At 39.2% G+C, this 14,578-nt stretch overlaps 3 protein-coding genes across 3 annotated transcripts in view; 2 read left to right on the plus strand and 1 right to left on the minus strand.

The window, feature by feature from the left end:
• Window positions 1-14: 14 nt before the first annotated feature.
• Window positions 15-3,301, plus strand: Marcal1 (SWI/SNF-related matrix-associated actin-dependent regulator of chromatin subfamily A-like protein 1). The gene is made up of 11 exons (XM_076371802.1): window positions 15-687; window positions 771-886; window positions 947-1,056; window positions 1,145-1,279; window positions 1,377-1,554; window positions 1,655-1,818; window positions 1,897-2,061; window positions 2,129-2,290; window positions 2,358-2,465; window positions 2,543-2,717; window positions 2,809-3,301. Exons 1-11 carry the CDS (start codon window positions 270-272, stop codon window positions 3,208-3,210), a joined length of 2,133 nt encoding a protein of 710 aa, XP_076227917.1. The 5' UTR covers window positions 15-269; the 3' UTR covers window positions 3,211-3,301.
• A 359-nt stretch (window positions 3,302-3,660) lies between these two features.
• Window positions 3,661-14,578, plus strand: part of Miga (mitoguardin) — a 37,694-nt gene continuing 26,776 nt past the window's right edge. Inside the window, exons 1-3 of the mRNA XM_031992434.2 lie at window positions 3,661-3,874; window positions 4,055-4,205; window positions 4,329-4,472. Of these exons, the coding sequence (XP_031848294.1) occupies window positions 3,782-3,874; window positions 4,055-4,205; window positions 4,329-4,472 (388 nt within the window). The 5' untranslated portion in view covers window positions 3,661-3,781. The remainder of the gene's footprint in view (window positions 3,875-4,054; window positions 4,206-4,328; window positions 4,473-14,578) is intronic.
• The window catches only part of uzip (beta-pore-forming protein unzipped), a 29,717-nt gene continuing 20,120 nt past the window's right edge, over window positions 4,982-14,578 (minus strand). The window contains exons 2-5 of the mRNA XM_031992435.2: window positions 9,431-9,626; window positions 8,409-8,788; window positions 7,615-7,949; window positions 4,982-7,517 (exon numbers count right to left, since the gene is read on the minus strand). Of these exons, the coding sequence (XP_031848295.1) occupies window positions 7,022-7,517; window positions 7,615-7,949; window positions 8,409-8,788; window positions 9,431-9,626 (1,407 nt within the window). The 3' untranslated portion in view covers window positions 4,982-7,021. The remainder of the gene's footprint in view (window positions 7,518-7,614; window positions 7,950-8,408; window positions 8,789-9,430; window positions 9,627-14,578) is intronic.

The raw sequence follows: 14,578 nt of genomic DNA on the forward strand, positions 1-14,578 counted from the left end.
TATTAGAGTACAGCACCAATCATAGGGTGCTCAGAAGTTACTGAAATGAACACCAATTCGTGTTGCGTTGCGGGAATCGGCTATCGAAGAATAGTTTTGTTTAGGAAGAAAATGCGTACAAAAAGAAATTCTAATTACGTATTTCTTAAAGAAGTTTTCTATAGTTATTGATGTTTATTCACGTTAATATAATTTTCATTTTTTTAAGATTAATGGTTATGAATGCAGAGTATTTAATACTGTAATATAGCAGTTGTTCTACCACAAATATGAGCTATTCTCAGGAAGAAATAGAGAAGAAACGTTTATTGGCATTACAACGAAAGCAACAATCTCAGGTGAAAAACAATTTATCTAATGCTGGCCGAACACAGAGCAGCACACCTTCCACCAGTGTTATCAACAATGAAAACAAATCATTTAATACAAATAAATTGTTTCAACATGGAGGGAACAAGTTCTCTCAATTCAAATCAAAATTTCAAAATAATTCTTTTAACAATAATACAAAATTCAACAAACAAAAGGAACGCTTCAATCCTTTAGAAACGAAAAACTTTTTTGGACAAAAGGCACGCATAACTGGGAAATGCTATATGATAAGTGATGACAGGTTTATGTTAGAAACATCAACCTATTTTCCACCAGTCATTGAAGTATATAAAACAATTCCAAGTAAATGCTATGGTAATATCATTGATGCTATTGATCTTTATATATAAAATTGAACAATGTTAACACAAGTTAAATATACCTTTAATTCATTTCAGATATGAAAACTAAAGCTTGGAGTTTTAATATAAAAGATTATGAAGACTTAATGAAAAAACTAATTACATTTAAATCCGATATACAGATAGCAGGATTACCAAAAAAAGTTCTTCAGGTATTATATTTAAGTGTGAATAGAACTTACTGACGATTAATATTTCAAAATATTTCATAGGTATTTAGAAAAAATAACAACTCGGACAGATCTGTTGAAAACATTGATTTATCAAGAATTGATTCCCATTTGTTGAACCAATTAATGCCTTTTCAGCGCGAAGGAATATGGTAATTCTTGTTATTCTATATAAGCAAACTTTGTAATTGTAATCTAGTGTTACTTATAATATTTTCTGTTTTTTTTTTCTTTCTTTAGTTATGGAATATCCAAAGGGGGTTGTTGCCTAATTGCTGATGATATGGGTTTGGGGAAAACTGTTCAAGCATTGGGTATTGCACATTACTTTAAAGATGATTGGCCTCTTCTTATTGTTACACCGTCCTCAGTCAGGTGTGGTACAAAAATACATTACTTGATAATTTACTTGATAAATTATATATTTTTTTGTGAGTATGTATAAGTAATATATTTGAACTTTTAAATTTAGGTATCAATGGGCAGAAGCAATATCTACATTTTTGCCATCTGTGCCTACACACTATGTTCATAATTTTATAAATACACATGATTTCGTTGGTGATAAGAAGATAGTGATTACATCTTATGATCTCTTAGTAAGGGCTTTAGAGAGATTTGAACGACATACCTTTGGATTTGTTATTCTGGTACATATGATGAAAGAAGTTTTGTTCATCTTCAAATTTCAACAAATTTTTAGTACTTGTAAAAAGCGTATTTTACTACAATGATTAACTTCGTTTATAGGATGAATCTCATACTTTAAAAAGTGCTAAAACTGCTAGATATAAGGCTGCACAACGTATAACTTCCAAAGTAGGTCATGTTGTTCTACTTTCTGGAACACCAGCATTGTCAAGACCAATAGAACTGTATTCTCAACTAAATCTCATAATGCCAAATTTCATGGGGTAATATGAAATTATTAGTTAAACAAATGCAATATGTGTTTTCGACGTAAGTAAGGTTTAATTATCATTTTTCTGTAGATATCAAGAATATGGAAACCGTTATTGCGCTGGAGAGAAAACTGCTTATGGATGGGATTTCAAAGGGTCGTCGAACATGCAAGAGTTACAATTATTTTTAAAACACACTTGTATAATTCGAAGATTGAAAAATGAAGTGATGAAAGTGTTACCATCAAAGAAAAGGTCAGAACTGCAAATATGCTTATACTTATTTCCATGTGTATTTGTTGTGTTAAAAAATGAATTCTAGGGAAGTCATTGTACTGGATCCGGACTTAATAAAAGCTGGTACAAAAGAAATGGAAGAGATGTCCAAAGCGTTAGAACGTACAACTTTAAATGGCATAGAAAGACATGCCGCTCTTTTACAGTATTACAATGAATCCAGTATTGCCAAGCAGAAAGCTATATGGTACATTTCTAGTTTTCTTTCTTTACTATGGTCAAGCATAATTTTTACAAGACATCTAACGTTTCAGTGATTACGTTGCTAAGTTATTCAAAAATAAACAGAAATGTCTCATTTTTGCCCACCACCAAAATATTTTAGATGCCGTTTGTGAAGTCGCAGAATCTATGGATATAAAGTAATTGCAATTTTTGGACTTGTAGCGTATTTAAATACAATTTCTGTTATTTGCACTTAATCAATTACGGATTTCAGATATATCAGGATAGACGGAAAGACGAATCCCGAGCGAAGAAAATATCAGGTTGACAAGTTTCAGAGTTGTGACAATTATTTGGCTGCAGTATTATCAATTACAGCAGCAAACGCTGGAATTACATTAACGGCTGCTCAACTCGTGGTATTTGCTGAACTGTTTTGGAATCCTGGGGTATTTATAGTTGTTATTCATAAATTATAATATTAAAATATTCTGATAAAGTTGAATCAGTTCAACTAATAAAATATATTTCTATACACAGATCATATGTCAGGCGGAAGACAGAGTACATAGAATCGGTCAAAATGATGATGTTCTGATCCAGTATTTAGTCGCTAAACAAACGGCAGACGATTACTTATGGCCTTTAATCCAGAAAAAAATGAATGTCTTAAACGAAGTTGGTCTTGATCATAATTTTTCACTTACTGACATCAGTATTACGAAACATTCATTGGATTCCAAACAGAAAACCCTGGATTACTTTAGAGATAACGTTAAATCTCAGTGTACGACTGATGAAGAAACTACACAGAAGACTGAAAATAATAATAGCTCAAGCAATTCTTCGAAAGAAGATATTGCAGCAGAAGAGGAGAAGAAAGACTTACTTGAACTCAGCGCAGAAGATTTTAATTTCTGTGATTGGGATGACTGGGAGTAAATTATTTATTTTTATATTATCTGTTATATAAACTGTATATGAAGAAAAAGATCCGATAATTATTGTTTTAAGAATAAAGACTAGTTTCATACTAAAAGATGTCCACAGTTTGTCTCTTTTCCCGATTGTTATATATACTGGGATAATGTCCTGATTGTTATGGTGGCCCAATTTCGACACGTCTTTGTTATTGGTCATAAACCCCTCGAACCCCCATGAGGAATCCCTCTTGATGGTGTTTCTCAAAGGGGATGATGGGGTTCTTTATGGGGGTCGAGGGGTCCCTCGTGGGAGTTCGAGGGGTTTCTCGAGGGGGTTCTAAAATATGCCTCTGGGGATAATTAATTGTTTCCATGCGCGTGGAGGGCGCTCGTGTACATATTGAGAAGCGCCAGAGAATTATATGAACCGGGCGCCACAGATCTTATATGAACATAGCAATAGGTTCTACTTTGAATATTTGCCGCACAAACGAATCCTATTGCAGTGTTCTTTTCAAAATTAATGTTACTCTTTCGAGAAGACAATTGTTAAAACTTAATTTCTACACTTTATAAATAGGATATTTACAATGTCTGTTTTTAACGCGCGGCAGTTTCTAGGTGCATTGTATAAACGTTACATAATTTCATTGCCATCGATAAATTTATCTAGAACACAAAAAGCAAGTATCCTTATTTGAGGTTAGAATAAATATATTTACATTCGATAATTTCAGTATTATATAATTTTAATACAATGATATCATGTATCCGCTCGATTACGTTCCATTGTCAATCGTTTCAGAAGTTTCTTAGAATGTTAACTTCGATCTGTAATGTTATTAATGTCTTGTATTTTGCAGATTTTTATTATCTGTTTAACTGGAGGGTCATTGCTTCTGGGAGGCTTGGCACAGTTCTTAAAAAGACGAAGAAGACATCCTCTTCCCCCTTCGAGGAGACCTTTCAGAGATTTAAAGCAAAGATTTGCAAATGCAAAGAACTCCAACTTTGGTAATTTATCAGCATAACGCATACAGTTCCGTGTAGTTAGTTTAAATCTACTACATTGTTAAATTATATCTACTAGAATCAGTTTTCCATCTGGAATAGAAATTGTTATTCTTATTTCGATAGATGCGGTGTCCCAAGTTTCTTGGGCAAGAAGGAGCGAGGCAAGCAGTAGGAGTCACATAAGCGATCGAGCATCGCTCATATCTTCTGTCCCTGGAGGTCCAGATGGTGATGTAAGACTTACTCCCCAACAGTACGGTGTTCTTGGTAAGTCAGCTTCTCATGCGTATTTTTTAGCAATTTTATAAAAGTGTAACAGTAGCAATGTTAAGTTATTAATCTACTTTATTCCATCGTATATATAACATTCTGTGTTTAAATTTGAAGATAAAACAATCTCAGCAAGGACAATGATTGATTTTTTAACTTGTTCTGATTAAAATACTGGTTTTCAATTCTTGGAAAAAAATATATATGTATATATATGGGGGGATTTGATCAGATTTTATTTAAGAAAAAATAACAATATAACGTGCATTGTGTAACATAAAAAAAGATTATGTTCTGCATGCAATCATAAATTATTAAAGGTCGAGTACATTTTTACATATACATGTGTATATACATATATATGTATGTATATATATCATCTATCTATATATATATAGCATTTATATTTACATGATAATGTACAGGTATAGTAGATTATTCACAGATAACATATTTGTTCAGTGCAGATAGTCAAGAAGCTAAGGACAGTTTTTGGCATTGCTAAATTTCGTTATTTCCATTGCAGTTTTTATTAATATCTTCTCAAAGGTGTACAGAAGTATCAAGAAGCAACTAAAGAATAAGCAGTAGTATTTTGCATTCGAATGTAGACTGTTATATATATCTCCGACCGTTTCATTCGTAATTTTATCCCAAAGATGTGTCATTCTTTTCATGTCCATTATATATATATATAACTTTATTCGCGATGAGAAAATATGGCTCGCAATATCAAACATCGTACTATTTCGCATTTTCTATCTATTTTCCCCTCGTTTCGTTTAAACACATAACATTTTAAAACTTCCATGTCCCCATCTCACAACAAATTGATACCTCCTATTACAATTAACAAATTATTCAACAGAATACGCCACAATCATATTACATCTACGTAAAGTTTCATTGAATATCACAATATTGTGATTAGGCTTATCTTAATACATATCATTATAAACTCATCTGGACATTTGCTTCTGTTCAAAGTAAATATTTCATGTTACTTCTGTAGATATTATAATAGATTAAAGTATATGATAATTACACAGCATTAATATCGGTATAAAGGGGAAACTATCAAATGGCTAAATAAGTGTACAGTAATTATGCCTAGCAAGAGTGTAGAAATATGTTATATACATACCAATGATTCACGTAAAAATGATCAAAAATACATGAATATATGAAAATATCATTTTTTTTGCCGTATGCTTTTAAATAAAGCACGTTTAAATTAAAGACAACATTAAATAAATCCATACTTATCTTTGACTCATCAAAGAAATGATACCTTACAAATTATTAATGCATCTATACAAAATTAAAATACTGCATTCCTCTTTCATTACAATTTCCGTTAATAGGAATCTTAGGAATCTGCAAGCCCTATCACTTTACATTGAAGACAGATGGGTACACAAATACCATAATAAGCTGCATTGAATTTACAACCAAGCGTTCAGAATTTCGGAATTTAAGATGTACCTTTCTTTAAATATTATTCAGTGTCTGTACATGGTAAATTCTTGGCTGATCTTTCAGAGTATTTTGCTTCGATTACTATTACCCTTAACACTGCAAATCCTATTGAGAAATTTACATCAGTCGGTAAATGATATTAAAATAGCTTTGGAAAATACTTGTACCCATCTACCTGTAATCTACGTATTCTTACTTGCTATGCCATTATAAATCTTACAATTTTCTAAAATTATACTGCAATCTCAAAAATATATCGTGGCTGCATTAACTCTCGCATCTCTCTTTATCCTTCATTGTCGTGTTTTTTACCTCCCCTCGTCAATATTTATAAGCTAGTTGCCCGAGATAAATACCTGCAGTAATTATAATTCTCTTTGAACACAACTTTCAAAGAAGATATCGTTCGTTTTCAAGCTTCTCATCCAAAGTCTTTCTAGAGGATCTAGAATTACACTTTGCAAAGGCATAAAATAGATTAGCTGGAGAATCGATTCCACAGCGGAATTAGTAAAGACGGAATGTCGTAGTTTACATTCAGTTATTCAACAATAAGGTAATGTTAACGATTCTTCTGTTAACATTTTACATTGGCTGCGATCGCTTGTACTCAACATTGTCATGAGACTAGCTCATCATTAAGGTATTCTTTCACTATCCTAAACGTGTATATATATATATATATATATATATATATATATATTTTTTTTTTTTATTTATACATATGTATATCCATATACAATCCAATATAATATAATATATATATATAAATATATTAAATTATATATACATATACATATATATTAAATATCAAGTTTTCTCGAAAGGCAAGCATATGTCAGCGCTGACATCAGAGCCGAAGTCAGCGGTTTAACCAAGGAGCTTTATTTCGTGCCATAATCATTATGTACGAAATTACAGCAACATTTCATTTTTTTAAATTTCTTTTTTGTCTTTTTTTTGTGTGTGTGTGTGTGTGTGTGTGTGTGTTATCTTTCTTCGATATTGCTCTACGAATATATTACTATTGCAACTTAGGAGTTAGGATTCCCTCAGAAGTCGTGTTTTCACGTAATTTTATGGATGATGACCGTTAACAGGGGTATACATATAATGCTCAACGTATGCGAACATGTTCCAGAATGCGAAGCTTCCACCTTATTCTTAAGCGACAGAGGACCGCCGTCGTCGCTTTGCATATTCGACATGTCCGACTTCTTCGGCGGTATAATCATGTTCTCGTCGTGGTCCTCGTTACTCGTGTCCTTCTTGCGAGGCTCTTTGCTGGAGTCCTCCGTCGTGACGGTGGTGCTCGCTTCGGTGGTGGGCGGTACGGTGGTAGTAGGAACTAGGGTGTTGTTGCTTAAGAAATAAATCTGTCCGAATTCCGGCGTGACGTCGAACATAGTTTCTTCCCGACGAATACCGTTGATCCCGCGGGACTTGGTCACCTCGTCTTCGTAATGGGAGATCAGCGTTCCCGAGTAGGGCACCTCCATGTCGGTGTAATTAGCTTTCAGGGTGACGTTCACCGCTGTGCCGGGTTGCAGGAATATCTTCACTCTGTTGGAAGCGACGAGAGAGATTATGAACGCGAATCGAGCGAGTCGCAATCGTTAGAGAATGACCCACAGTTGCGTGTCACACCGACGATACTCACGTGTACGTGTCGCTGCGATTGCTCTTCTCCTGTGTGCCCCAGACTATCGTCGGCAGAGCCGTTCCGTTCGTCAAAGTGATCGACGTGTTTAGGCCCTTCAACATAGCGGTGCCCTGTCCCCAGTACACGGAATACTTATATTCATAGCCAATGGCCAGCGCCATGATTGCACCTTCCTGTCTATCATTGGCAATCGTTGCTTCCCCTAATATACGGGGTACGCGCTTGATCGCTTGCTTTTTAAGCCAGTGCAGTTTAACCCTTGTTAGACTGTAATATATCGGCTCCGTTTCAACCAGAACGTCGCCGGACTTCGCAGATCCCTCCGTGCCATCCTGATGAAAAAATAACACGTTATCAACATGACTCTCCGATATTCAATTCCGATCAGGCTCGGCTCTTAACGCGTTCAGCCGTGAGAATCTAAAGCGTTCTCTCATAGAGTTTCTCTTTTACCGAAGAAAACTAACAATTATGAATTACTTGGCGTTACAATGCGTTACACTATCGGCTTAGTTATATTATCGTTAAACACTTCCATTTCGCATCGGTTGTCTGGTATGTTATTCTTTTCTAGTCATTCAGAAGCGTCGGTCGGCAACGCGTTAATCTATCTTCCAAGTACTATCATCTATTTCGCGCAAATTCCACCATTCCCACAGTTACGTTCGGCGATTATGAAATCTCGTAGCAGTAAAAGGGTCAAACAGTGGTAACCGGCGATCGCGGAATGCGCGCAGCGTCGTTTCCAACGATACATAACAGAGAGCGGCGTGTGCGCGGCAATTACTTACGTCTTTCACGTAACTGATAGAGCCGAGGGTTTCATGGGAATTCAAGGTTCCGATATAATGGGTGTATCTCGCGGCGCCGTCTGGAGCGTCTTTGTCGTTGCGCGCCGCGTGCCGAGCCACGAACATCTTTTCCGTGGCCACCGCTCCAATGGGAGTCGGCTTGTATTTGTCCCAGTGCACCCAGCTGACGCGGCCGGCATTGTGCACGTTCTCGAGCAATTCGTATTTATCGTAGGACTGCACGTTCCCGTGGATCGTCACCGTGCACCGTTTCTCGTCGCCTTTCTGGCTGCCAGCCACCCAGACGGTGGTGTGCAGCACCCGGCACACGTACAGGGGCGTCTCTCTCTCCGACTTCTCCGCCCGGTTGTGCGAGTCCTCTGCGAAAACGTCGACAATCGTTAAAAAACTGCGTCTAGACTCCGAGGGACGCGCGACAATTACCGATTTTGTATAGGTTCATCGAGACGGAAGACGCGGCGAGGAAGTCTGTCCGTCCCATTAGCCGGGGACAAAGTTTCGTTCCGGCTTTGAGCGCCGGTTGGTACCACTGCACGAGCAAGCGCGATGCTCCTCGCGTTTCGAGTCTCGAGTAAACCACATTCGCCGACTCGAACGCGCAACTGAATCTTTCGTTTCTCTGTTCCCCATTCGTTCGACTGGAGGAACGTTTCATTCTACGAAACATTCGGAGTCCTCGCGAGGTTTACTCTTACAGGGATACCAATCGTCAACCCCTTGACGTACCAAGCTCGCGTAATATTTGACTATCGACGATTTAGAAGAGAGGCAGCAAAATTGTCCATTCTACTTTAATTTTATCTGGAGATAATGCATTGACAACAGCGAAATAATTGCTTCGATCCGTGGGTAATGAACAACATTGCTGTTAAATTAGCTCGTTCGTCACTGTACGGCAAGGGGTTAAGAAGCCGAGGCGACCCGAGTTGCGACCCGAGTTGCGCCCGAGCTGCGAGAAGCGAGTTATCGTATCTGTTTTTTCTCGTCTCAGTTGAACGTACCTTCAGTCTCCTCGATCTCAAAGGCGCCGATGACTATTTCCCTCGACGGATTATAGTGGACGCGCGGCAGCCAGTTGAGGGTGGTCGAGGTGACCAGCTGGTACTTCGACAGAATGTGCACGCTGTTGTCGGCGCTCGCCAGGAGCACCGCCACGCCGAACAGTCCCAGAGCAAGGTAGATTCTTTGCCAAGACATCTGAAAGAGCGTTGAGAGTTTGTTTATTTTGAGTGCTGTGCACTGGTTATAAGGAGAATCGCGAACGGCTTCTAACAACTCTCCCGCAACCCGTCAACCCCGAACGAGCCCCGAAAACCGAGAAACGAGAGTAACATTCCCCCTGGAACGCATCTGTGACGGGAAGAGTTACCGGTTACGTAATGTTCCAGCGTTTCACAGTGTTCCAGCGACCTTAACTTTTGTAACAGTAATACCGCTCTTTGTGATTATGTTTCTTGCTTACGGAGCGTATCTTGAACACAACCCAAGTATAACTGGATCTCGCCTCTGGGTTGTTCTCGAGACTCCTGTGCTCGCTTTAGTTGACAACGAACGAGCGAACCCTCTATAGCGAATTACGTTCGTAGCTGTGACACCTGTACAGCGTGGAATTAACGTGTCAACACGAATTAACACTTTCTCTAATAATTTTAATAATTCTAATCATCTCACTGCGAAGTATGCTCCGTAACTGTGCAGTTACAACTAGCGTACGTTTATGTAGAAAACTTAACAGATTAGCGCGATTTCGTTTGGAATTTTACGGTGAAGAATATTCACGTAAATGGACGAGACACTAGTATCGATAGATTCGAAAATTGCTCGGCTATAGAGGGATAAGTACCCGGAAATGACTTCTTATCGGTGTTTCCGTTGACGCGTGAAAAAAAAGACGGGAAAGCCTCGATATTCGGATAGGTAATTGCCGGCGCGACAAGTTAATTAGTGAAAAGGACGCCGTGGTAATTGAACGACGTTGAAGGGGATTAACAGCGTACTGGTTGCTCCGCTTTTCACGGGATTTATCTAGGTTCGATAGGCCGATATTATTCGTCACGTGAGAAGCCGACTGCGCCAGTTACTTTATGGCGTACCCGGTATATCTTCTGCCTGAGTTACCATAACGGTTCCGTGGCGTATCCGTTTACGTGATAATACACTTATTTTATAACGTTCATGGCCCACTGCATCCGCGACTTCCTTCTCGCTCGGGAGTTTCTCGGGTAGCTGCAAAACCCGAGACTCGGCCACCGTGCACGCGGTGTCGCGTGAATGATTCGTGCCGCCATTGCGCAACCGCTTCGTTGCCCTGCGGCAACCATCACTCGCGCAAACTATTTCCTGAGTAATTCAACTTTTACGCTTGCCAGCTATAAATACTTGGATATTTGTAGATTCGAATTAATGATAGATACGGATTATAATTAATCGATTAATAGGTCGCCTCGATCGCCATACGATTTGGTACTCGCGTTGACTATTTTATAAGTAATTCAACTTTTACGTTTGCCAACTGAATTTTTAGTGAAACGCAAATTTGGATATTTGTGGATTCGAATTAATGATAGATATGGATTATAATTAATCGATTAATAGGTCGCCTCAATCGCCGTACGATTTGGTACTCGCGCTATTTCCTGAGTAATTCAACTTTTACGTTTGCCAACTGAATTTTTAGTGAAACGTACTTGGACATTTGTGGATTCGAATTGATGGTAGACATAGATTATAATTAATCAATTAATAGGCCCTCCTCGATCGCCATACAATTTGGTTCAGCAAAATTACGAAGTATACTTAGCGTTGAATTTCGTATGATGCATTTAACCGTCCATTTAACCTCTTGCCTTAGGATTCAATTGAATTTCGCAGGTGCATCCGTTACAATTATTTATCGTTAATAATGTGCCACGACCCTTTAAATTCGAAAGATCCAGGGTCGCGCGAGCGTGGGTTTTTCCCCGGAGCGACTGTTTGCCAAGGTTAACCCAGTAAGAGAGTTTACCGATTTTCGACGCCCGGCCCGAATGACAAAGCCCTTGGATAATCCACTTTGACCAGGTGAAAGAGACCGGGAGGTCGCAAAGAAGCGGACTCTCTTTGTCCCGTCGCGTACAAAGCCGAACAAAAGCGTGACGCTCTTTGCCCCCGGCCACAAAAGAGCATCTGTGCCTTCTTCCTACGTTACAACTGATTTTCGGCTGATCGCGGCAGGTCTGGTTTCAAAGAACACCGACGACTCGAATCGCTCGTCGAAAATTCGCTAACTTCTGTCATTAACCCCTCGCTCTAGAATAACGAGCGAGACTTATATTAAGCGCCACGAAAATCTTAAGCGTTTTCCCATAGAGTTTGTCTCTTGTAGCAAAGAAAAGTAGGAATAATTATGAATTGTTCGGCGTTGCAACGTTCGCGTTACACTATTATCAACTTAGTTGCCTTATTAAACATTTTTATTTCACATCGGTTGTCTTGTATGTTACGATTGCTTTTTAGTCATTCGAAACCGTCAGTCACCAGTGACTGACATGGCGCTTAACGCGTTAATCGAACGAAAATCAATGTTCCTCATTGCACATGGGTCGAAAGACTATTTTCAGCATTTCACCTTCGAAGTTCAATCGGATGTCTCTTGACATTTCTTGCGAATTATTGATAATGGGATTAGCTTTCGAGTGCAAAGGGTTAACATCACCAGAAGCGAACGAACCGAGGCCGTTTCTGTTCATCCTTGAATTTTTCCTCGCGTTTCCGCGACTCGCTCGGAAACGCGATCCTCGAGCTTGCTTCTCGACCGTGCCGGACATCGCGCCGCTTCCGTTCTGACGCGCAGTTTCCGCGGAAACCGGCATTGTTCGTGTACCAATCGAACGATCAACAAAAACGGTCCGGCGCCGACAGGTATCTTCATTGTTCGTCCGGCGATAGAGCCGTTGACGGTCGGTCGGTCGCGTTGAATCGACTGCCAATGAAATTGTCCTACCGCTTGTTTGGAAACCGAAACACGATCGAACCGAGTCGATCCGATTCGAATACAAATCCCCTTATCTGTTCCTATTCTAGTTTCCGGCCGCAGAAAGTTTCCCTAGAAATCTGCCGAAAACGAATTCGACTCTGAGGTCAACATTGAAAATTCACCGGTGACCTATCGTTCCCAGGACAATTCATGTTTGTTCATTCGAATTTTGGAAACTGAAGGTTTCAAGATAGATAGTTGGAGCATACATTCGCGTAGTTGCATTCATTGGAATGTGATTAACACTAGAACTACCGTACCAGTTAGGATGACTAGTTTCGCAATTATTATTTTCGAAGCATCGAATACTAGAAATAATCTCAGAAATTATAAAGAAAAAAGCGCTTTATTTTCCAAAGAATATTCCCCCCGATATCTTCGAAGCATTGAATATTCGGAATGATTTTGAAAATAAATAGTTTCATTTGAATACTACAATGAACGTCCGAAGGAATGAAAAGCAATCTATTGTTACAGTTTCTATAGAAGTTAAGCCAATCGTATTAAATGCTCCGTACTTCCAGCGTGAAACGCTTCAAGCTCTAATTTCTGTTACAAGTTCACCGAATGCTCTAAGCTTCTCGTTCCAAAGTCTTTTCTATCGCTACGCCTCGAACATCGTCGAATTCGAATAAGATCCTTCCTCTTTCCCATTCCCGCGTATTCGCGCTCGCAGTCTAAAGCTTCGGAATTGTCCGATCCCGGAAAAAGGTCGCGAACCATCAGCGGAATTCGTTGCGAAACCGCGGCAACCGCTGGAAGCCGGAAAATGATGTAACGCGGTGGCCTCGTGAAATCGTTTTTACGCGCGGGGATTGTCGAAACATAGAACAACCGGAATTCCTTCCATGAATACGTTGACCCGTGAAAGTTTGTAGGAAATACGTGATTTTGACGTCGCTTCCTTTCACTCGTGTGCAGTCGATAAGGAGCGACGTTTTTAACGGGGAAATGTAAACGTCGTTGTATGCTTCGAAACTAAATTCAACTCAATAATATTTGATTCGATTAAAATAAAAAATGTTCAATTGACACAGTGTTATTCTCAATGTTAACCCTTTGCATTCGAGAGACGCCTTTCGCTGGATTCGACCCAACAAAATGATAAAATCTCAGATTCAATATTAAACTTTATATAGTGTATCAATACACGGAACATCGAAATAAAATAGTCACTTAATTTATACAAGGTATTTCTTTATGTCAATTGTAAAAAGTATCATTGATATCTTATCAGAAAATAATGAATATTTGAGAAAAATATTCTCGAGTGCAAAGGGTTCGTGTAATCTTCGGTTTTCCTGGTGAATTACCAACGATGAAACTCCTCTGTATTTATTCTATAATTATGGGAGAGGTTGTAGGTGAAAGGTTAACCGTCTGTTTTTGGTATGCCCTTTCGATTTCCCGCGAAACCGAATAGCCGGTGAAGCGGATCGGCTTCGTGGTACCCGTGACCGATTTCCAGCTTTCCAAACACCCGGTGCGTGGTTCGGCCGTGACAGTGACGTATCGAGCGTATCACGGGGGCGGGTTAATTATCATTCGACCGAACGGCGCGCGTGGTTGGCACCTAGGTGGCCCGTCAACGAGTCGCGGAACGCGCGCAACCGGTTCCCGATACGCGCCGGTTTAACCCTGTGCACTTGAGAGGTGACTTTGAATCGCCACTTGATTCGATACAGCGAAATTATCAAGTGTTCCGCGCGATATTAATAGAATATCTGATAGAGGGAGAAGTTTTCCTTTGATCCGCGCGCGCGACGAATAACGGCGGCATTTATTCGATCAACCGAGAAATCTACAGCCTCGTTATTGTGTGCCGAGGGTGAGACTCGTAATAGTAAGCCGAATTGCTGAGTAATACTGATATACTACTGCAATATCCGTTGATTATTCGCCAACAGTCCGGCGCGAACGCCTGCGCGCTAATAAAGCAGACGAGTCAAGGGTAGCGCGGGAAACTAATGGAATAGCTGTAACCATTAACCCTTAACTCCAGATGGTTTTGTAACCTACCAGCAACTGCAACTAATTTCTTCGATCTTTTATTTTCCTTGTTAATACAAAATTTTAGGGTAGTTTATTACAACTGCTGCAATATTGAGACTAATTCGAAGAGAAATCACTCATT

This window comes from Nomia melanderi, chromosome 11 (assembly GCF_051020985.1).
Source record: "Nomia melanderi isolate GNS246 chromosome 11, iyNomMela1, whole genome shotgun sequence".
Taxonomy (NCBI): domain Eukaryota; kingdom Metazoa; phylum Arthropoda; class Insecta; order Hymenoptera; family Halictidae; genus Nomia; species Nomia melanderi.